The sequence below is a fragment of the Peromyscus eremicus genome, chromosome 1 (genome assembly GCF_949786415.1).
Source record: "Peromyscus eremicus chromosome 1, PerEre_H2_v1, whole genome shotgun sequence".
NCBI lineage: Eukaryota > Metazoa > Chordata > Mammalia > Rodentia > Cricetidae > Peromyscus > Peromyscus eremicus.
Window position 1 is genome coordinate 108,046,179 of NC_081416.1, and position 23,683 is coordinate 108,069,861.

At 40.2% G+C, this 23,683-nt stretch overlaps 1 protein-coding gene and 1 long non-coding RNA gene across 6 annotated transcripts in view; one reads left to right on the forward strand and one right to left on the reverse strand.

Moving 5' to 3' along the window:
- The window catches only part of LOC131917557 (uncharacterized), a 110,003-nt gene extending 92,306 nt beyond the window's left edge, over positions 1 to 17,697 (forward strand). The window contains exon 4 of the long non-coding RNA XR_009380691.1: positions 17,078 to 17,697. This is a non-coding gene — a long non-coding RNA (uncharacterized LOC131917557). The remainder of the gene's footprint in view (positions 1 to 17,077) is intronic.
- Dlg2 (discs large MAGUK scaffold protein 2) overlaps positions 1 to 23,683 on the reverse strand; it is an 857,262-nt gene that overhangs the window by 323,913 nt on the left and 509,666 nt on the right. For all 5 annotated transcript variants that reach the window (XM_059271442.1, XM_059271434.1, XM_059271427.1 and 2 more), the window contains one exon: positions 17,238 to 17,394. In XM_059271442.1, coding sequence (XP_059127425.1) covers positions 17,238 to 17,394 — 157 coding nt within the window. The remainder of the gene's footprint in view (positions 1 to 17,237; positions 17,395 to 23,683) is intronic.

Consider the following 23,683-nt stretch of genomic DNA (forward strand, 5'->3'; position numbering starts at 1 on the left):
GAAGGAAAAAAAAATCACAGGCTACCCAAGATGAAAATATAGTTATTCTAAGTAACCAAAAATGAGAGTTGATTGTTTTATAAGCAATGGTCATTAGTATAATGACAGAAAGAAATTATAAAAATCAGAAAAAAAGGAAAGAAAAGGATAGGTAGTATGAGAAAATGTTCACAGGACTTCAAAACTGAAGACCCATCACTTGACTTGAAGCTTTTTGTTTTTGTTTTGTCTTCCTTTTTGTTACTGTCAGCTTTTCAAAGCATAAGTACTATCTCCTTACATAATGTTGGTGTTAAGGGACACACGATCACCTTTATGGTAGATTGGAAAGAGTTTCTGGCCTCAATTCCAGGCACAGCTAACTCAGAACTACTTACATATATAAGTAATAAGGATCTCCATTAGTCAAGGCAACTTCTGCTCAACACAGCACAGACTAAGAAAACAAAAGGAAAGTACTTTCCTGTACTGGATTCTGTCCCAGTTGGAGGCAGGATAATGAAACCACATGAAGAATAGCTGTATATTGTTGTGTGTACTTTATTTTGCCCGTGAGACCTGAGAGATAAAGGCAATAACCATGTCTATAATTTGTTACATGGCACCATCGATCCATCAAGAAGTTTCACCTCTAAGGAAGATATTGAACAAGAAGAAATAAAAAGAAATTAAATGACATGGAAGATTGATTTCTCACTGGCTCCTGTCTTTCTCACCTTCAAATAAGAGAAACACGGAGCACACAGTGTGCAAGAAGGAGCCACCCTTTTGAGCTTTCTCAAGAAATCACCAGTCTCAGCTTTCCCGTCTCATCCTCGGCACTTTGTTTAAAAATGAGACTACCGTTGAACGTAGCAGCACGTAGTTATAACCCCAGCACTGGGGAGGTGGAGGCAGGAGGATCATGAGGTTTGTTTTTGTTTTTAAAAGCACTCACACAATTAAAAATAAACCAATAATGCACTAATTCTATTTCCATTCTTGATTTATCTTTTCTACACTGAATTATATATTTTAAATCTACCAGTATGGTAACAACTATAGTTAATACTAAGACTCCACACCATCATCCATATACAAAGCTGCATTCATATAGCCCTGTGCAAAATCTTTTGCTGCCATCTTGTGGATTTTCAGGAAACAATCCCAGCTGCCTTCTATTTATTTCATTTCACTGGAGTACTTGGTTCATATCCCAGTTTATGCAAAGAACCGGAAAAATATCTAAGAGAAGACCAACTAAACATCCAGGTTTCTGGTTGCTCCTGTTATACTGTATGTACAACTTACCCTAAGATAATGGTACTTTCCTTGCCTGGCTCAAGGTCGCCTTGAGAAAACAAATGGAAAAATTGTTTGGCCAATCAGAAAGTACTAATCACAACGAATAGATGCTCTTTGCTATCACACAGTGACAGAGGCGTCACAGCTAACAGGCTAGTCTTGGTTCAGGCAGGGAAGTCCAGGCTTTGGTAGCTGCCTGGGAGTGACTTGCATTAAGTTTTAAGACCCTGGGGATAAGCCAGGAAAGGTTCTCATTAGAAAAAAAAAAAAAAATCCCTGGAAATTGTTTTACCCGAAGAGAAAAGGCCGTGGGCCTTGGGTAAAGAATGGAGTGTTTTCTATTTAACAACTCCACTGAGAAGCAGGGAGATCCTGTCATCATCAAATCACAGCTGCCACGAGTGATAAAATGCTAGGCCTGGGGCACAACCCAGGAAGCCACAATTCAGTTATCATTCTATAAGGTTTCAGCCTCATGAGCTCTCTCTTCAAAGCCACACTGGAGCTCAGAGGCAGCAGGGGTCTTCTTAGATGGCACAGATGACAGAAGAAAAACCTAAACGTTTAGGTAGAAGAGTTCACAAGAAAACTTCTGCGGACAGGCTCCTTCAACTTCTACTGTGCACCAACCGTATTCCCCTTTGCTCACCTGCCTGTGTGTGTCTGCACTGGCTTAGGCCCTGGGATGCGGTGATTGGCAGGACACAAACAACCCTGCCCTCATGCCGCTCATTCTGCAGAGAAAATATTTCCTGTAAAAGTCCCAATAAACAACCCCCATTCAAACAAGGGAGGAAGAGAGAGGCCATTTCTCCCAGTATCTGAACCCTACCTAAGGGTCTTTTAATTTAACTTTTTCCATATCAAGTAAATCTCTCCTCTTTGAACTCTTGATCTTCTTGACTTTAATAAGTCGTCCTCCAGTGGATCATCTCAGATACTAGTTTCCAGAAAACTATTCTTTGTCTTCATTTCTCTACCTGCAATTTGATCTTTACAATTAAATTGTCATCACAAATATTAATCAAGCCATGGCTTCAAATATAGTTCTTATTTCTATCTCCCTCCTATGGTTTATAATTTAATTCAAATATGCACTAAGCATCAAGAATTTTGGGTTGAGCAGCTCTCAGCTCCTGATTGTTTTGATTGCAGTTAATTTTTGACATGATAATTTCAGGGAACGAGCCTCCCTGATGAGCGTTTCTATGGAAACAATGTAGACAGAATTTCCTGCCTTTGAATAATTTTATCACCTGGAGCGATTGTGCAGCATCTGTCTAGACTTCTCCTCTTCTTCCATCTAAGGCTTTCTTAATTTCTTTTGTAAGCTGTCCAAGTTCTCCATGCTTTAAAAAAAATTATTTACTTTGTGTGAATGTCTCTCTCTCTCTCTCTCTCTCTCTCTCTCTCTCTTTCTTTTTCTGTGTGTGTGTGTGTGTGTGTGTGTGTGCGCGCGCGCGCGCGCTTGTGCATGTGTGTAGTTTAGAGGCCAAAGTGAGAGAGTCAGTTCTTCCTTCTACCATGTGTGATCAAGGGATTGAACATCAATTTTCAGGTTTGATTGTGGGTTTTATGTTAGACCCAAAGTTAAACTATAATCCCCACTTTCCCACGGACCAGATAACTTCCAGGGATTCTGGGAATTGTAGCTCTTGAAAGGTAACACCTACCAAGGACCAGGTAACTTCCTGGGATTCTGGGAGTTGGCATTCTTGAAAACTAATAACAAAGTCTCATGAGAAAGTACGGTGGCCTATGGGTTAAGCTTTACCAACATGTGTCTCAAGGCCACTTACCTGGTGATGGTCTTGGCCATATTCCATCTTGGTCAGTATTTAATATTTTTTAATAAAAGCTTGCTTAAATTCAGCCAAAATGATATAACTGGTTTTTCTGGTGAATTTCAGGATTAACATATGAAGGGCCCAGCAAGATAATTCCATCCCAAATTCTGAAGTTTGGCTTTTCACTTTAGCTCCAGGGGACCCCCACTTCCAGTGAACAGCCATGCTTGAAAAAGGAAATAGCAAGCATCTTTTTTAAAATGGAGTCCTCCTCTTTGTTTTTGGTAAGTCATAGAAAGCTTTTTAAAACTCTATGACACTTTTCTGTCTGGTTTTTGATTCTGGTTTGGTGTACCCTACTGGGGACAAAGGGGGTCTGAGGAGACCTACAAAATCCTTTTCCAGGCCACAGGGAGACATCCCACAGTCCTCTGGTTTTTTTTTTTTTCTGCTTTTATTTCTGGTTAATTGGGGTTTCAGCTAGAATCCTAAGGACCACCTGCCTACACACACACACACACACACACACACACACACACACACACACAGTGAGACCAAGAGTGGAAGCACTAAGCATATTTGGAAAGGCTTGGCACTTTGGAGTTGTTGTTCAACAGACCTAAGAACTATTATGGTAATTCCATGATACTGGGGGACGGGCGCCACGAGGATTTGGGGGCCAGTGAAACTTGGAACGGCTCAGCCTGGTGGGTACCTAGCATCTGGGTTGTACAGGAAAAACTGATAGAGCTCTGGAACAGAGAACTCCAGTTGTTAAATGTTGCAGTCCCATGTTTCCTGTTGCTGGCTTTTCTTTTTCTGTTGTTTACGTCTTGGTTTATGTGTCTGGTCTGTCGCTGTGTCTTACGACTTGGGGTGGGAAACGAGGAGGGTAATGTGGAGTTGCGGGTCCCACAACCAAGCACAGCCCTGCTGCTTGCTCTCAAAAATTGAATTCAAAAGCTCACAAGGTACTTCACTCCTGAAATCCCAGCACTGGAGGAGATAGAAGAAGGGTTATTTTATGTGTACAGATGGATCTGTGCCTGTAAGTTCTGCTGCAAACATGGAGCCAAGCAAAACTGCCTCCGGCTCAAGTAAATGTATAAATGTATGTGGCCACTGCGTGTTTATTTCTGACTGGTCTTATAGATGTGTTCTATATGTCTTTATTATTGATTAATGACTTATTGGGTATGGTTAAAAGTCTGTAACATCTGTAACAAAAAGTAACTTAAACTTCTAACCTGGGGTTGGGGCTGTTCTGAAACAACACACGGCTCACTGCCATTTTAACTAAGGGCAACCATGTGGGTGTTCACCGGTTTGATTGGGTTGAGAAGGACAGGTGTCATGGCTTTACCACCATCTTGACTGAGGGCAACAATATGATATGAGCCAGCCAAAGAGACAACAGATCTCAAAAGATACTTTTAAATTGGAATGAGATTTTTGTATAATTTCTGTTCTGTCTTAAGAACCAGGCTTATAAAATATAGGATTTAAAACAATGCTTGTTTAATGCTTTCACGTACAAGAATGTATCTTGCTAGTGTCAAACTTTGTAACATAAAAATAATCCACTTGGTATTGATTTTGGAGACACTGGATTGTCTACACTGTTGGAACTTGGTTTTTGCCTTCTACAAATTATGGTTATGCTTTATGTCTTCACTCTTGAAATAAAAATGGTACTTTATTTTGACATTACCAGAATATTCAGTTAAGAGATTTTAAACTTCTTTAAAAGATTTTAGAGTTTTTCAAAAAGTAAAAAAAAAAGAAAAAAAAACTAAAACTGGGTATTTTAAAGAAACATCTTTTAAAAATGTTTTAAATATATAAGGCTATGGGATATTTTGAAATTTATGTGATATTTTGTTAAACTGTCTTTACTAATATATGATCTTAATAAATGGAAAAATAAAAGGTTAAAAATTAGTATGACAGTTAAATACCAGAGACTGAGATATTCCTGTCTTATGATACAGTAAGACGATGACCTAAGCAGTCTGAGAAAGAACTTGGAACTACTGGCTTAGAGAATGTCTTTCCTTACTAAATGTCTATTCAAACTAACAGAGACTGATTTAAAGATATATGTCTAACCTTGTTTTTGCTAACATTGTTAAGCTATAGCTATTTTGGTAAACTGAGTCACATAGGAACTGTTATGTTCTCTAATAGTACAGATGTAAGGATCAGAAAAGTTCCCAGTCTCTTTATGAACTGTGTTTATGAATTAAAAGTCTTATCTTGATATTAAAAGAGCTTCAATTCAGAAATTGTTATTTTTATTAGAAACTGTTAAAGATAGTTAAGACATACAAGTTAATGGTGACTTCATAAAGGATCAAATTCTTTGATATGTTTAGATTAGCTTCTTATATATGTTTTCAAAGTTAAGCCTAAAACAAACAATATTTGTTTAGTTTAGATATACTTAACAGATAATGATCCTCAAATGCTTCAGAGATCTGAAAATATGACATTTAAAGTATTTAATATAAAAGCTTTTCATGATAAAGAGGCATGCTAACTCCTAGAAGCACCTCTGTCTCCTCCAAAGAAGGTGATGGGCACAGACGAACCTCCACATAGAGCTTGCTTTAAATGTGGCAAAGCTGGCCATTGGCTGAAAAACTGCCCTTCACCTCACCTGCTGCCAAGACCCTGTTCAGACTGTGGACAAGCAGGACACTGGGAAGTCAATTGCCCCACTTTGCCTAGACAAGATATTACAGTCCCCCCAAGTTCCTAATCCACAGGAAAGTCTGTCAGATCTTCTGGGCCTGAAGATCTTCTGGTACCCAAAGACTGATGCTGCCCTGGGACCTCTGCCTTCAATGACCATGGAGGAACCTAGGGTAGCCAGTAAGTCTCTGTCATTTTGGTTGGTCTTTTTCAAATCTCTGATGATGCTTGATGACTAGGCTAATGATAGCTTTACCAGTTAACAGCTCCTTCCCCCAAGATTACAACTACCTTGTTAGTTCATTGGTCAGTATATTAGTTAGTTAAAACTACTAGGTATCTTGTTAAGAAAAGGCAGACAGGTCTGCCTTGTTCACAGGCTTCATACTAAAGGATAAACAGTTGTAACTTTTTACTAAAAGAACATGCTTTACAATGATTGTTCTCTAATAACTACTATGTCTCTGGTAAATGATTAAAGTCCATTCAAGGTCTCATTCTGATATTCTAAAAAATGTTCTAAGGTATGTAAGGGTCTGAGGTTATAAAAACTTAAATAATTCTAAGGGTCTCATAAAATGACTTAAGATAAAGAAATACAAACCATAAAGATATATTGTGCCACTGAGATTTCAAGGGTTCAAAGTTTTAACATGAACATTTAGGATTCTGATAAACTGGTAGAATACTGACTACTTACTATTTAGTCACAAGCTCAAGATGTTGTCTTCTAAATATAGACTTAAAGGTGCTTTTCAATGGGCTAAAATATATATCAGGCTCTATGTACATAGAAAAAATGTTCATGCTTTTTAACCCAAAGCCATAGCTTTTGCTGTGACACAAGGGATATCTGTTCCTCTGGTTTTTCTGCCACGTGGATTTCAATACAGTGGTAATGCTAATAAATGTACAATTTTCATCTAAAAAAATCAAGAAATCATAAGGTTTAGATCCACCTGTCACAGGTCAAACTAAGAAGTTCCAAATGTAAGGTTTTCCTTTAAGTTCCTGAATTTTAACTTCTGTTCCTAGTCTATATCTCAGCAGATTTCCACTTGGCTGACAGAAACACCATCCAAGGAGCACCTGCAAACTGTGCTGCTGAGCTCTGAACTTGCTGAAAGCTAATGTGAACCAGTTCAGCCGATGTGATTGTTCCCTGTCCCTTCACCAGGATCAGCTAATCAGATGCTTCTAAAAAATGTCCCATTGCCCAACCTTTGACTAGCCTTTCAGCCTTCCTAGACCCTGGCAATCAATGCTCCACTTCAGAAGAGAGTGCACCATCTCTGCCCCCGTAACAGGCTAAAAAATACTAAGTCAAAAGGAAACTCCTTGACATAGGGGAAAAAATGACTACCTATAATGTCAACTGATATACCAGGAAAAATGGGCTCATATTTATCAACAGGTAGATTCATTAACTAAAATGGTTCTATAATGTGATAGAATACTTGGCCTGCTTTATGCAGAACAAAGAGATTATCACAGGGTCTTGGGCCCTTCTGCTTTTGCTTAATTACTGTTGGATCTTACATCATTATACAGTAGCTAAATAATAATTCCTATCTGGGTACCATTAAGGTAATGTTAGATGCAAATGTAAACTGGTGCCCATCATAGAGTCAAAGATTTGACTCAGGATACAACTTCAGAGGGGGAATATCAGACCCAAAGTTAACCTATAATCCCTACTTGTCCAAGGACCAGTTAATTTCCTGGGATTCTGGGAACTGGTGTTCTTGAAAACTAACAACAAAGCCTCATGGGAAAGTACAATGGCCTATGGACTTTGTCCATATAAGCTTCACCAACATGTGTCTTGAGCAGGTAATGGTCCTGGCCATATTTCATCTTGGCAAATATTTAATATTTTTAATAAAAGCTTGCTCAAATTTGGCCAAAATGGTGTAAATGTTTTTTTTTTCTGGTGAATTTCAGGATTAACATATACCTACTGGGCCATTTCATTGATTCCCTTCTTATATCTTCTAAGAATTTGTCTTTATACTCTTATCTCTTAACTTGTCTCAGTCTAGGGTCCCAGATAATAAGATTCTGTTCCTCACCCTTAAATCTTAAATCTTGGCGTGAAGTGTCAGACACCATTCAAGGCTTTGAAATATAGCAACAAACCATGAAAACCAAAAATTATCAAATAATGTTGTAATTACAAAGTAGTTTTCACTTCTTCCACCTACTATATCTGCATTTATAAGAATTTTCCTCTCTGCTGGATTAGCTCCATTTTCATAAAGTTGGTCAGTAATGCATTTGCCATGCAAGCATGAGGACCTGATCCCTAGACCTCACATCTAGAAGCCAGGAGTGGTGGCCTTAAACCTAGAAGCCAGGTGTGGTTGGTACCTCATATCTAGAAGCAAAGTGTGGTGACCTCATATCTATAAGCCAGGAGTGGTGACCTCATATCTATAAGCCAGAAGTGGTGACCTCACATCTGGAAGTCAGGAGTGGTGACCTTACACCTAGAAGCCAGGTATGGTGACCTCATATCTAGAAGCTGGTATGGTGAGCTCTTATCTAGAAGCTGGGTGTGGTGATCTCACATCTGGAATCTAGGAGTGGTGATGTGCCTGGACTGGAGAAATGTACATAGTCCAATGCCTGGGGCTTGCTGGATCACCACCCTAGCCTAATCAGTGAGTCTCAGGCTAGTGAGAGATCCTGTCTTGAAAAATAAGGTGGACATTGCCTGAGGAATGACAGTTCAGACTACCTTCTGGCCTCTTGTGAATGAGCACATTCACATCTACACATAAACACTCATTCACACCTGTACACACACACAGGAGATGTCTGTATTGACTGTTACTAACTGTGGGGAACTGAACGAAAAGGCAGTGGGAACCTATGAAAAGGTTATAAGTTGCAGAGTTATGTGATCAAAATTGGTGTGAAAGTTTAAAAAAAACAATCAAGTTTGAAGTTGGGTAGACCTAGAGTCCAATAATTTTACTGTGTGGTCTTATGCAAGTGATTTAACCTTTATGAAATTTAGAATTTGATCTGCAAGACAACAATAGACAAACCATGGGCTGTTCCCAGTATTTAGGACCCTTTCTGTCATCTTTTCCACACTTTTCATTCTCTCAGGCTTGTGCCATTGGAGGCCACAATCTAGAAATCATTTCCATTGTTTAGGAGGTAATTGCAATTCTTAACACTGTAGATCTAAAGATTCCTTTTGTAGAGCTCTACAAACCCAAAGATCTCAGATCCTTGTTTTAAAACAATCCAAAACAGCCCTGCCTTGTTAGAGACACTGGATGGGGCAGATAGTCTTTTCATGGACAGGGGCTGGGACCTAGCATCCTATACCGGGGAGAGAGAGAGAGAGAGAGAGAGAGAGAGAGAGAGAGAGAGAGAGAGAGAGAGAGAGGGAGGAAAGGAGGGAGGGAGGGAGAGAGAGAGAGAAAGAAGAGAGAGAGAGAAAGAAAAAGAGAGGAGATTTTTTTCAGAGCAATGCAGAGTGCAGCCTAGGTGCAAGTAGCCAAAGGTGATGCCTCGGGAGCACCCTCAAGTAGCCAAAGGTGATGCCTCGGGAGCACCCTCAAGTAGCCAAAGGTGATGCCTCGGGAGCACCCTCAAGTAGCCAAAGGTGATGCCTTGGAAGCACCCACAAGTAGCTGGCCCTTGAGCTGCATTTCTTACAATTTTCTGAAGATCCTATGAGCTATCAATTATTTCTCTAACAAACTCATTTTTCTTGTTGTTGGTTCTTTAAATTACCCAGAGCTAATAACATTTGCTTGGAGTCAAGAACTCCAGCAGGTAAGTCCTCTATGCAGGCTCCCATCAGGGACACTGGGAGAGCTGAGCACAGCACAGCTAAGCATCTGGGGGTGACAGAAGGAAGCTCGTGCTTGGGGTCAGTCTGGTTCCACGTTAGAAAGTATCTACGGTTCCTTCTTCTACTACACGGAAGTGATCATTTCTCTACTTATCTGAAAGGATGCAGCGGAGGTGAGATGATGCTCCCAGTAACGGGCTTTGAACATGTGAATAATGGCATAAACATAAGGGTGATGAACTACCAAGCTAGATTAGTCAGAGGCAAAACCAAACTGCTACTGAGTTACTCCATTTTAGTTGATGGCCATGCCTTTTCTCAGAGTTTCCACTCTGGTAAGCTTTGCCCTTTGTCTGGGATCAGGGGTCACAGCACATTCTGAATGTCTACCAAGAGGAGTTAGGTTGTATAGAAACTCCTACTCACCTAAATGGACCATTTTTTTTTTTTAAAGAATAAGGCATAGCTGATTTAAAAGAAACATTAATTTTTTTAGTATTTAAGTATGTAGCATAATATTAGTATTTTTCTGATTTATGGGATTTCCTACTAGTCAACAGGATCTGTCTGAATTGGTAAATACATTCCATTAGCTAGAAAGCTTACAGCTTTAGGATATTCTGAATCTTGAAGGTACACAGGGCCAGTGGGCTAGAGGTCCAGATAATACCACTGAGAGTTGTCCCATGTTTTCTTAGGGCCTTTGATAGACTGGGTCCAAATTCACTAAAGGGAATACAGAAGCAAATGAGAGGCAGTCTTGATTTCCAGTGACATGTCCAAGGATCTAGATGTTCGGAAGCATCTTGGCGTCCAAAGGCACAATGGCTTCCTAGGTGGCTCACACATCTCTGTATAAGTGCTCTATTATAGTAGGCATTATGTGTGTTTTTTCCCAATAACTGAGTGTGGACAGTCTCAGACTTAAATGAAGTGCCACATTCAATTTCCTTTCTGAAGTCTGGAGTTGCAATAAGAATATCAGTTTGAAATCCGAAGCAATAGCAGTTCAAATACCACTGTCAGTACTGATAATCGGTGTGATCTCAGGCACATTATTGAATTTCTCTGCGCCTTCAAGTCAACCAAGTGATTGGTGTGAATTCAAGAGATTGTAGTACAGTATTTAACATAGTGCTTGGTGTGAAGCAATTATCCAACTGATGCTAGGTATTTTATCTCAGCTTCTCTATTTCTTCTGCCTTCTGGTCCCCTTTGTAGGAAAGTGGCCCCTGTACAAGTCTTCCCATGTTCCCACACTGGGCCCAGTGGATCTGGACACTTTATATTAGCTTCCAGTATTGGAAGTCACCTGTTCATGTGTCTTGTTCTTCATGAGGCACCACACTCCACCAAGGACATAAACCACACTTTTATATCATGTCCTTAGCACTTAGTCACTTTATTCAATTAGGGGATGCTCTAGAAGGACCTTACAGTCTCAGTCTTATTTCTCTCAAAGCAAATACATGTATGAGTTTTCTAGAGATCAGTTTAAGGCAGAATGTCCCAGACACACTTCATATGATAATAATCTGTGTGCCAGGGGGAAAAGTCCCTCAATTCAATAGGACTAGAAAACACTTTTATAGCCTCTCAGTTTCTGTTGGGTTTCTCTGCTTCATCGTTGGACTGTGAACACTTTGCATGGGGTATTCTCACAGTTCTGGTGTTATATGTGCACAGTTTAGAAATATCGCTTTGAGACAAAATGGTCCTAGTTTCCCTGAATTGAATTTTGGGCTTTAGAAGGCTGTTTACAGCTGAGTAGTTCAGCAGTCATTCTGTGGGATATCTGCCACAGATATGCCTTGAAGGACATGTTCACTGCTGTGCTATTTTCAACTTGCGCTGTCTTATGTATGATAATGACACTTCAAATAAGTGGGACTTAAGGAATGTAACTGGAAAGTGGCAATGCTAACTTTGGTTCTCACTGTGCCCGTTATGTTTATTGAGTTCTTCCCCATTTACTATGTCATACAGCTAGATTCCATGCCAGAGAATGGGGGGTGGGGTGGGGTGTTATTTCCCAAAAGGAGCCTGGTGAACCCAGCTCTCCAGTCTTTTCTAGACAGCAGAAGATCCCTATTTACTTTAAGTTCCTTGTCAGAGGAATTCTAGAGCAGGAGAGAGGTCAGCCTACCAGGACTATTGCTCAGACCTTGCCTCTCAACACAGTTCTTGCTCTTGTTACAATAGTTGGATACTTCTCGACAGCTAGTTAAGTTGTTGTTATCATGAGTCTCCCTGAGTGACTCAGAATCCTGGCTCCTTGGAATCTTATACCTCCTCACAGTCCTTCAGTTGTCATATTGTGACTAGCCATTGTGTGAACTGCCTGCAGGGTTGAGCCCAGATGTTAGGAGGTTTTAGTAGTACCCCCAACTAGAGGCAAGGAAAAGCCAGGGTGGCTGGAGTATGAGTAAGTGTGGAGGAAGTAGTGTAAATGAGGCTTCACTGGTGGGCAGAAGCCAGATGCTTCCACACCTTGTATACCACATTAACATGTTAGAATTTAAGGACAACAGAAAGCCACTGAAAAGCTTTAGAGAAGGCAAAAAAGGATGATACAGCATGGAAGGCTTGTTCTTTCCAAGGACTGGAAGGCTGTATGTGACCTAGGTGTTTGTATGTACACCCTTGGCAACCAACAAGATTAGAGGGCTCTTAGGGCAGAGCTGGACTGTTAGGGGTTAAGAGCATAAGTCACGGTTCACATGTTGTAAATTAACTCCTTAGATTAATATGTTAACGGTGTTTGGAAGTTGCTGGGCCCTTGGAAGGTAATTAGGATGGGACGGGGCTCTCATGTTAGCATTAGTGGCTTTCCAGAAAGGGAGAGGCTTCATCTTGTATGTTTGCTTTTGTTGTCACGGGATATTCTCTTTCTGTTCTAGTGCAGCCAGAGGGGCCCCAGGAGGTGATGGCCTTGTGCTTCTGGATTTCCCAGTCTCCAGAACACACTTGGTTTCACATTTTCCCCCATAACAGAACACTGAAACAAACAATATCAGAAGCATTTCTACGGTCCCTTCTGCAGGAAGATTGCCAGAGGAGGCCACTGTACTAGTTAATGTATTTGCCCAGTGAATGCCCTAAAATCTGTCCTGAGAATACTTCAAGAAGGTGCTTCAGCCAGGCGGTGTTGGCGCACGCCTTTAATCCCAGCACTCGGGAGGCAGAGGCAGGTGGATCTCTGTGAGTTTGAGGCCAGCCTGGGCTACAGAGTGAGTTCCAGAACAGGCTCCAAAGCTACACAGAGAAACCCTGTCTCGAAAAACCAAAACAAACAAACAAACAAACAAACAAACAAAAAGAAGGTGGTTCAATGACTGGAATTTCTTTCTACAATGAATCCCAAATAAATTATGTAAGGGAGAAATTACAGAAAAAAGATCACACACAATACATGTATGAAATGTAACCTAAGATGATGACTTTTAAAAATTTTTCATTATCTTAGCTATTTCAGGCTGAAGATCTGGTAGGAGCAGGAGTAAGTCTCCACAATGGAATATGGCTTCAAGTTGACAGGCAATGTGTTCAGACAGTACACAACACTAAACACTAGATGGCGCCCACTATCCTGCGTCTGCAAGGGGAGTGGGGTGAAGGAAATGGAATTCCTGAAAGTAGAGGGAGAGTTACTGGAGGGGTTAGGAGGAGCCTAGAAAGATGAGGCAGATAGGCTAGGGGAGGGAAGTGGAGGAGGGGGACAAATAACAATGTGCATTGGCATATATGGATGAAAATGTCATGATGAAACCCATCATTTGCTAAATTAAAAAATATAATAAAAAGAGTATATGAAATGGTTAACTATGGGAAGTATAAAAATATCTACCCACATACTTCTCACCTTACTGTCCTCCAAGGTATGGGTTATGTAAGGGTTTGGTGGCTAAAGAAGTTTGGAAAAGCCATCTACTGGTTTTTCTGCCTTTGGGACATTCCCAGGGCACACTGATACACAGAGGTTTTGACAAGTTCTTCAGTGAAGACACTTGTTACTAAGAAACTATGGTAGCAATCCACTTCAACTATTTTATGAAACATTCTTCTTGGGGGTTGGGGTACAGACCTAGTCTAAACCCCGTCTAAAACAAAAACAATTTTAAGCCATACCAATTCTACCTTAGTCATGGTTATTTGATACTTAAAAAACATCAGAAATATCTACATCACACCCTCTTATCTGGAAGCACAGGAAATGTTGCAGACAGAGGGTAGGAAGATTGAAAGAGCCAGAAGTTGGGAGGACTTCTGGGAAGCAAGGTCATCCAAGAGTAACCTATCTGCCACACTCAGGAATTCACAGCAGCTGTGGTTGCCTATAAAACCTGCCCAAGATTAAGCCAGTTATGGCTGTTGGGGGAGGTCATGTATAGAGTTTTTATTTAGCTTTGACTGTCAAAGTTTTTGCTTTGTGTTTTTTGGGAATGCACCCCTTGCTTTTAATGGTCAGTTGAAGCTGTGGATGTGAAATTCTGTATCTTTCACATTGCACTGTTCATAATTCTAATTTGTCATTTCCTTCCAATCTTTTATATCATTAGAGACTCTCAAGGTTTCCTTTTTCTCATATAGTTACTCAAGAACTACAGCACTTAACTTGAAGTTAGATGCTTTCTACTGAAAGTTAAATAAACTCAAGCAAGTTAAAAAGAAAAAAAAATGTTCCCTGTTCCTTTCCAATGGGGAATAACTTCCAGATAATATTTTTGCCATCTAATTCTTTTGCAAATGTTGTGTATAATAAAGGCCATGCCATTAGAAATTCAGAGACTGTCAAGTCCCATGAATTATAATTTTTAAGACTATTATCTGGTTCATTGCCTTACTTCATTTGTGCTTCTAATATTAATATTTAATTTGATACATCTACTATTAAAGGCAGAAATACTTTTGAGTTTTCTTCTTTTGAGTCATACACAATCTTTATCCTCTGTATTTTGTCACATTGGATAGAAGTCAGAACGAAACTCATGGCTTCTTATGTTTCCTACTTTGGTGGAAGTAAAGAATCTGATATCACATTCTTGCTTTAGTTTCATCCTCCTTAAACTGAGTGTAATAACATTTAGTGTGGCTATAAGATTAAATCAGCTATAAATACTGCCTGAATGAAAAGCCCCACATGTATTAGTGCTTTAGAGTTTCCAACCACAGCATGCGATCAGAGCAATGAGCACCAAGGTAATGGCTGTATTGTTGGCAGAATTTTAAAGACTCCTGTGTAGAGAGAAGACTCAGATTTTGAGTCAAGAGGAGTTAGTCTAACTACATAGTCAGTAGTGATGGAGCTGAGAGAAATCATTTGTCCTTCTGGAATCTCCTTTCCAGTGTGGAAAGTTGGAGAAACAGGAACTTACCATGAGAGTTGTCATCTCCTTAAGGAAGAACATGGCTCAGTTCATGTCAAAGTGCTTCTGTCTGAGAATGTGCTGTGACCATGTGAGTGCTGACCATGAGGAGATGACAGGATGGCTACCCAGAGTACAAATTCCTTTGTATGTCTACTTAAGGTTACTGTCTACTTATGGAGGATTTCAGAATCAGACTCTTATGCTATAATGACTTCTTTCAAGCAAACACTATGAAACAGTCACTGTACTAAATGTGCTAAATTCCTTTTAAGACAGGGAATTTTTTTTCCAGAGATCTTACCAGGTAGTTACGAAAGTGACATGTTAACAATATAGGCAATAAGGCTGAATAGCTGCCTGGTATATATTGTATGTCATTTAAGTGTCAAAGACATAGCTCAGGCCTTGGATGACAGAAAAAGGTCCTGGTATGAGACCTTGCAACACATCTCTCAGATTTAGCATCCAGTGAGCTGCAAGCTCTTGGATGGTAGAGGTCTGAGTATGTGGGAGAACCAGAGTGACACACAAGCAAGTGCCATTCATGTGGACTTCTGGGAATTGTCTGTATTCAGGTCAACTGCTGTGTACTATTTAGGGAAATTGTATGTGTACGTGTGTGTGTGTGTGTGTGTGTGTGTGTGTGTGTGTGTGTGTGTTTGTGTGTGTGTGTGTGTGTGTGAGATAGATAGATAGATAGATAGATAGATGTATAAAGTAAGGGTAGAGAAAGAGGCATCAATAGAATGGAGGGAGAGAGATTTGTTCATTTATTTAAGGGATTGGAATAAAAGCTAACAAATTAAGGTGTCTTGAAAAATTCTATCTATAAATCATAGCTATAAAATGAAAACATTTTTTCTCAGTACACAATAAGAACAAAAAGCTATGTGCTTTATTGAATTATGAACCATAATCTTCTATAAGAACTAGAATCCTTATGTAATTCTCTATTATTTACATTATTACCAAAACTCTAATATGATTATGAACATTAGTGATGGATTTAACTATCCACTACATCAGGGAGGAAGCTTTATGTGGTGAAATACAATAAGTACATGAACACACACGAGAGAATACAAGAAAGCAAGAGGAAAGGAAAAACAAAAGGGAGGAAGCAAGAAAGGACAGGGCCAGTAGAACTGGACCTTAAATTTGAAACTTTACTCAGATTTTTGATAGCTAGGAAATTAATCATATATATTAACTTGCTAAACTTTGACATTACTCAATATTAGTGGGTCTGATTCTCTCATATAAACATGGGGAGATACCTTTGTGAAACTTGAAAATAAATTTTATAGTTATGAAAGATGAATACAATCTCTAAATCTATGTTACAGCATAGTACCTACAGTTAATAATACTGTGTGTACTGTATATTTAATTCTTTTCAGTGTGTGTGTGTGTGTGTGTGTGTGTGTGTGTGTGTGTGTACCAGAGGTTGACACTGGCTGTTTTCCTCTGTCTACCTTCACAGCACTGGGATTATAAGTGTGTAGCACTGTGCCCAGCTTTTTAGGAGTGCTGGGGATCTGAACTCAGTTCCTGATGTTTGCCCAGCCGGCATCTTACAGACTGAGCCATTTCTCTAGCCTGCTTAACATTTTTTTGTTAATGGGTTAGGTGTGCTATAAGTGAGTTTTAAGTGACAACACCATAGACAGAATATTAGGAGAAATATTAGAGATGATGGATATATTTATGATGGTACCCCATGGTAAGAGATTAATAGAAATGCATATTCTTCTAAACACATCCAGTTGTATATACTAAATAGGTACAAGTTTTTGTTTATCAGATACCTTAGTAAAGTGACCTTAAACTTCACTTTAATAAAATTATTAGCAAATAATATACGCTTAGAATGTTTTTCCTGGCAATTCTCTTTTAAATTTTTTGTTGTTGCTGCTGGTAATTCTTGAACTTAGGTGAATGCCGCCCACTGCCACTTATCACCATCACCATACCCTGTGGCATTCTCTTACATACTTATATGCATCAAACTATATTATAAAACTGAAATTTTAGGAGTGTGGTCACAAGTTCTGGGGAGATTGTATCTCAATAGACAAATAGTATACCATTTTAATAAGCCCTGTTTCTCAATGTTCTATTGTATACAGATATGCATCACTATCTAAAAGAAGACACTAGAGCCTCATACACCTTTATTCAAGAGAAGTAAAGTAACAAGCATCAAGTACCTATGGACCACCTCATCTGCAATGCTCCCAAACCTGATGCTAGATGTAGATGGAAAGAATATTAAAGAGACATACTCACCGATAAGATCTGGTCTCCTCTCTGGAGCTCCCCACTCAGGTCTGCTGGTCCACCGGCCAGAATGAAGGATACAAAAATACCTTCTCCATCTTCCCCGCCCACAATGTTGAAGCCCAGGCCAGTGGAGCCTTTGTGAAGGACTACCTTGCGGGGCTCCCTGTAGAAACAAATGGAGAACATAGCTCACAGGGTGACCCCGCTCAGATTCTGCTTTCTTTTACTTTTGTGGGAATATGTGGTACCAGCTGTTCACCACCTACTACAATGGCGGTGGCTTCCCATGGTAAAATGCATTTGCAGACTATGAAAGGTCCTATGAGGGCAGATACCTGAGTTCTCATCACAACTACCAACATCCCATGCAACACCATTTCTGAAACACCTTCAATCAATGTTTCTTCCACCTTTTCTCTTAAAAAAATCTGCAATTGTATTGATCATCAAGTACTACTCAACAGAATGGAAATAAAGGAGAGATGAGGAGAGGGATCAGATTGGACCTTGCTGGTGGTAGAATGCCCTGGAATCTGAGGCACCTGGACTATTTAAATGAAGAAGATTAAGAAGTGGTCATGCATACTGTTGAGCTGCAGATGTGATGGAAGGCAGGAAAACCAGCTAGATTTTTTTCTTTTTTAAGAAACCCAGGTATGAAACAGTGACAGGAAGAAGACTGAGAACCGTGAGGATGAAAATGAGTGACAGAGAGGAGAAGAATTTGAAGGAAGATGTGGGGGGGTGGCTGGCAAAAAGAGAAGGCATGGGATGCAGGCTTGAGAGGATGAGGATGGCTAGGCATTTCCTGTTCCAGCTAATAGTCATACACCCCTGTGGAGATATTCTGAAGCAGATGGAGGCAAATGTGAATTGAGGTTCCCGGAAAAATCAAGAACAAAACCAAAACAAACAAGACAAAACAAGACAAAAAACAAAACAAAACAAAACAAACAACAACAACAACAACAACAAAACACCCCAAAACCCACACTTGGGATAAAGAATCTACAGGTTGATTCATTTCTCTTTTCCTTCTCTCTCTCTGTGTATACGTTAGTGTTCATGTGTGTGCCAATGATATGCATGTGTGTGGAGGCCAGAGGTGGGTGAACCCCAGGTGACAGTACTAGGGTACTGTCTACTTCTTGAGGCATTATTTTTCACTGACTTTGAACTCAATGATTAGGTTAAGTTGACTGGCTAGAGAGCCCCAGGGATTCACCTGTCTCTGCTCCCAGTGCTGAGATCACAAATGTGTGCCATTATGCCAGAATATTTTTGTGGGTCCTGGGGTTTGAACTCATGTTAGATGCTTACTTACTTGGCAAACACTTTCCCAACTAAGTAAAACATTTCCCCTGCCCCTAATTCAATTTACTTTAAAAAATATTATTATTATTTTATCGTGTGTGTGTGTGTGTGTGTGTGTGTGTGTGTGTGCCAGAGGCCAGCTTTTGGAAGTAACTTCTTTCATTTTACGATGGGTTCTAAGTATCAACCTCACATCAGGTTAATGCAGTTAGTTACTTTTACCAGCTGAGCCATCTCACTAGCTCTTCATTCAATTTTCCTCCACATCAATTAAAAAAATATGTCCTGTCAGCCTTAAATTTGACCAAGGAGCCTTTCTGTCATATACCTTTCTCTTCTAAACATCTCAGTTCCAATTACTAAAGTTCCTTTATTTTACTCTCAATGATATATGGATAGTAAAGAGCCATCCAATATATCTTTATGCTAATAATATGGAGAGTTTATTTGCAATCACATTTCTATGCTTAAAATGATATATCTATGTTGAATCTCATTGTAAGAGTGTCAAATGCACATCCCAGCTTAAACTTTAAGTAACACGGTATATAGTGATATGCTGTCAGAGAAGAATCGACATACAGCTAATTCACTATAGTCTACAAACATTGGATAGGCACTTACTGTACTGGGCCTTTTTCTAGGTGGGTGGGTTCTCAGGATGTTTTCAAACTACATGAAAGTCCTTGCCCTGGTGAATTTACATTCTGATGATAAGCCACTGACTCAGTGACTGAATGTATTCTTTATTATGGTAGAAATCATTATTTGGAGAAAAAGAGAAAGCAGAGCAATAACTGGTGATGGGTTTTAGGCCTAGGTTGTACACATTGAGAAGGACTAAGATGAAGACTCTGGTGATCATGTAGGTGTCCAAAGGAAGGGTACTGCAGCTGGAGGAGGCACTGCAAATACCTAGATCCTAGTGTGTGAGGGTTCTGACGTCACAGAAGAAGCAGGATGCCAACGTGGTGAACTATGACAGCCACTCCAAAATCCTTGTCAGACAACTCTAGTGCTATTCAGTGTTAGCAAATGTTGACTGTCTTTTCTCATGTGAGGCTCCTGGTGTTTAGTGGGACAAGACATTTTGGGTATTAAGTTGTAAGGTGCTAGGTCCTGTATAATGTTTTCTGCAGGTAGCTGATCTGTTTAAACACATACATACACTCACGTTGAAGGGCTATTCAGTAATGCCTCCTCAGTGAAGCATTTTCACTCATGGCAATTGCAGAAGTCTGAGAGTTTAACTACCCTCTAAAGAGGGGAGAAGTGGAGAATTTCATCTATTCTACCTCCTGTTTCATATGTAACAGGAGTGCAGAATTTCAGGGTGGTTGCTAGCTCACATATCCTTCACTAGATGCCTGGAGTCCAGGCATCATATGAAACATATGGGTGCTACTGGCACTACCAGATAGTCGGAGGTTTCAAGACCTGTTATTAGTTAGTTTTGCTATTTCTGTGATAAAATACTGTGACCAAAATAGACTTAGGGAAGGGAGGGTTTATTTTAGCTTATAGTTCCAGAGGGATAGAGTCCATGATGCCAGGGAAGGCATGGTAGCTGGAAACAAAACGACCACATTTTTATCCACACACAGGAAGCAGAGAGACAGAACAGGAAGCAAGGCGAGGTTGAAGCTCACCCCCAGTGACACACTTCCTCCAGCAAGCCTCTACTTCTTAAAGATTCCACAACATCCCCAAACAGCACCACCAGCTAGGGACCTAGTGCTCAACTACATGAGCCTATGGGGGACATTTCTCATTTGAATCACACCAATGTAGTACAACTTTCCTCTTCATCTTTCTGCCTCATTGGTGCTGGGCTGGGTGGAATTTCAGTTCTTATTCTGTCTACTGACTTTAGTTCAGTGGAAGAAGTATGTGGACAGCTATCTTATAATTGTTTTCCCTGGCTGCTTGGTAGAAATATAGAGAAGTTTACCTCTCTGGGAAGACCTGTGACAGCACAGGGGTGAGAAGCTTCATTCCTTGCATGGTTGGCTACAGTAGGGCCAGAGTAGCATTATCAAAACTGTGACAACATGTACAATAACTGCACCCATTTAAGTCAGACAAAATCCCAGCACTGAGGAGGGAAAGCTAGTACAAAGTCCCACCCCTAACCAAGAAGAAGCTATTTGAATTGATACCAACTGGGAAAGGGGAACTTAGTTTTCTCCAATAGAGTTACATTGTGTATATCCACCACACTCCAAGGCAGGCCTCAAGATGAGGAGTAGTTGGCTAACACAAAATGGACTCCATGTTCTTTGTTTTTGCCCCCCTGTGGTTATTTTTATGATTTGGTGTTTTTTGTCTTTTTAGTCTTAATTTAGTTTTGGTTTATTTGCTTCATTTGTAATGTTGGAGGGAGGGAGGATGGGAGGGAGGGTGGTGGAGGGAGGAAGAGAGAGGAAGAGAGAGAGAGGAGAGGGGAGAGAGGAGAGAGAGAGGAGAAAGAGAAGGACAGGAGAGGAGAGAGAAGAGAGAGAGGAGAAAGAGAGAAAGAGGAGAAGGAGACACACACACACACACACACACACACAGAGAGAGAGAGAGAGAGAGAGAGAGAGAGAGAGAGAGAGAGAGAGAGAGAGAGAGAGAGAGAAACATGAAGTTGGGTGTTGTGTAGCTGTTTCCTCTGAGATTCTGCTTAAAACTTAGTAAACAACTCCAAATAGCCTCAGAAAGTCCCTGAAACCGACCAGATTCACTAGCCCCTCCCTCCCAAGAGTAAATGTTAAAGACTGCTGAGAGGGAGTCTCAGACAAGCCAGGCTGCTGCCAAGAAGACTGAGACCAGACCAGCTGCCTGGAAGAAGCAGAAACCAGCTGAGCTGCCTGAAAGAGGCTTAGATCAACCTAGGCCCCTGGAAAGGACACTCTCCAACCTGGTGAGAGGCCTGAAGGCTGTGTAGTGTGCTCCAGGTTCCCAGCTTTTGTGACCTTTACCGATTCGAGGCTGGGCTTTGGTGATAGAAGTGTATGAATCATTTCTGCTCCTGGAAATAATCCCTCACCCACACTTCTATACCAATAAAACTCACTGGTACACCAAGTTGGACTTTGGTGGTACCTGTACTTTGCTCTTCTGTGGGCTTCCTATCTGGGGTGGTAGATGGGTATGCTGTGTCTTTCCAGGAAAAGTATTGTCATACAATAGGTGGGTAGGAAGATGGAGAGGATTTGGCAGAACTGGGAGGAAGGTAAATAATATAAAAAAAATATATTGTACGAAAAGTTTAAAAAATAATAAATTTCTCCTCCACTTCCTTGCTAACTCATCCTTCTCCCGGACCCTAGTTTGGAGAGAAAGGGTTGATTTAGAGTTTTGGCTTGTTTGTGCCTGTTGATAATTGCAGAATGCAGGATTCTCCACTATCTTATCCGGTGTATATAAGATGTAAGGAAAAAAAAAAAAAGAAAGTCCTGGGAATTCATTCCTGCCCTTTCATGCTTTCTCTACAGCAATTTGCTCTTCTTCATTCTTCCCAGCGCCTAGAGATTTCCAGTGTGTTGGTTTTATTATGTCCAAAGTTTTTAAAAAAATGTTTCTCTATTAAATAAGAGGGAAGATCAGAGAGGAATGGACAGGTGCATGTGTCATCTATTCCTTGGACACACTGTGCTTTGCATATGTAAAGGAATGCAGTATTTTTGGATGGGTGCTAGCTTACATGTCCTTCACTAGGATGTGTACTAGAGCCCAAGAATCCGCACTTCCCCAACGCAGCAAGAGATTTGACAATCGGAAGAAATACAGGAGATGGCTATTGAGAGAATGGACTAACTCCCACAGGGATTTAGGCCTCCGCTTCAGATTATAATTATTTATGCAAATATATTTCCTTCTTACTAGGGTTTTAATCAAGGATTGAAAAATGAATACACAACAGGGACGGTAAAGACAGCCTAAGTGAGTGAAGTAGGCTGAAGAGCTATTGTGGCCCATTTCATCTGAAGAGGGCTGCAGCTAACCAGCTCTGGATGATGACGTCAAGAAGGAACTGCCTCATTCGAACACTGCCTCATTCTCCAGTCTTTAGCTAAAGATAAGCCAAGAACCTAGATTTTATGTAAAATGTCTAGCATTTTAAATCATCAATGATTGAAAAAAAAAACCCACAACAACAGAAGCTCCATACAGTTCCAACTATAACCTCTCTGATGGACCCAGCTAGGGGCTGCCAGCGTGAGATGGCATTATGTGAAGTTTCAGGGCACATCTGATACCTGTTTTATGGTCTTCTCTTCAGTGCTGCTTGGTATGAATGGGATTTGACATCTGGTAGTTCTCTGTACTTTTAAGAGTCTATCTTCAATGCTGTTTCTATCCTTCCCTTCTCAAGTTTGCTCACTCTAGAATAATCTTCCCTTTTGTTATATTTTTCCTTGGTCTTATTTTCTCTCTCTTTGTAGTACAATTGGTTAAAGACCCATCATCTTTATGATGACCCATTCTCAAGCACTTGAAGCCATGGTCCTCTTGTCTGCATGCTTACTGTCAAGGAATGACTCTGGGTCTAATGAATGTGATGTCTTGAATTTCTGTGAAGTGTATTTTTTTGTGTGTGAGGCAATGTGGCTTCTAGACAGGCCATAATCTCCTGGTGTATAGTGTTAGTTTCACCTAGAAGAATGCACAACAAAAACTTGATAACTAAATAAATAAATCAACACAAAAATTTACAAAGAACACGAATACTTTTTATATGGAAACACTAATTTGCTGTGTTATTTTTCTTCTTCCAGAGTTCAGATGGTCTCAAGACCATTACCAGCCATTGTCCCAGATCATTATATACTAACAGTAGAACAAAATTCTAACCCACATTATTTATTCATGACATTGTGCAGGTCACTTGACTGATCATCTGGGAGCTGTCTATCACTCTCCTCAGATGCCCAGTTCTCAACTGAACTGGGAGTTTCCTCTGGCATTATGTCCATGTAGCTATCATAATGCTTATTATCCTGGCTTGGTTTACACATATCCCCCTCTAGCTATAGTAAATAACTTGAGAGCACCATCCACACAGTTTATTTATTTGTCTTCAATACTTAATACACAATGAAGTGCTTTCTATTTGTTTCTAAATGCGATTTTCATATTACAACTTAAATATGGAC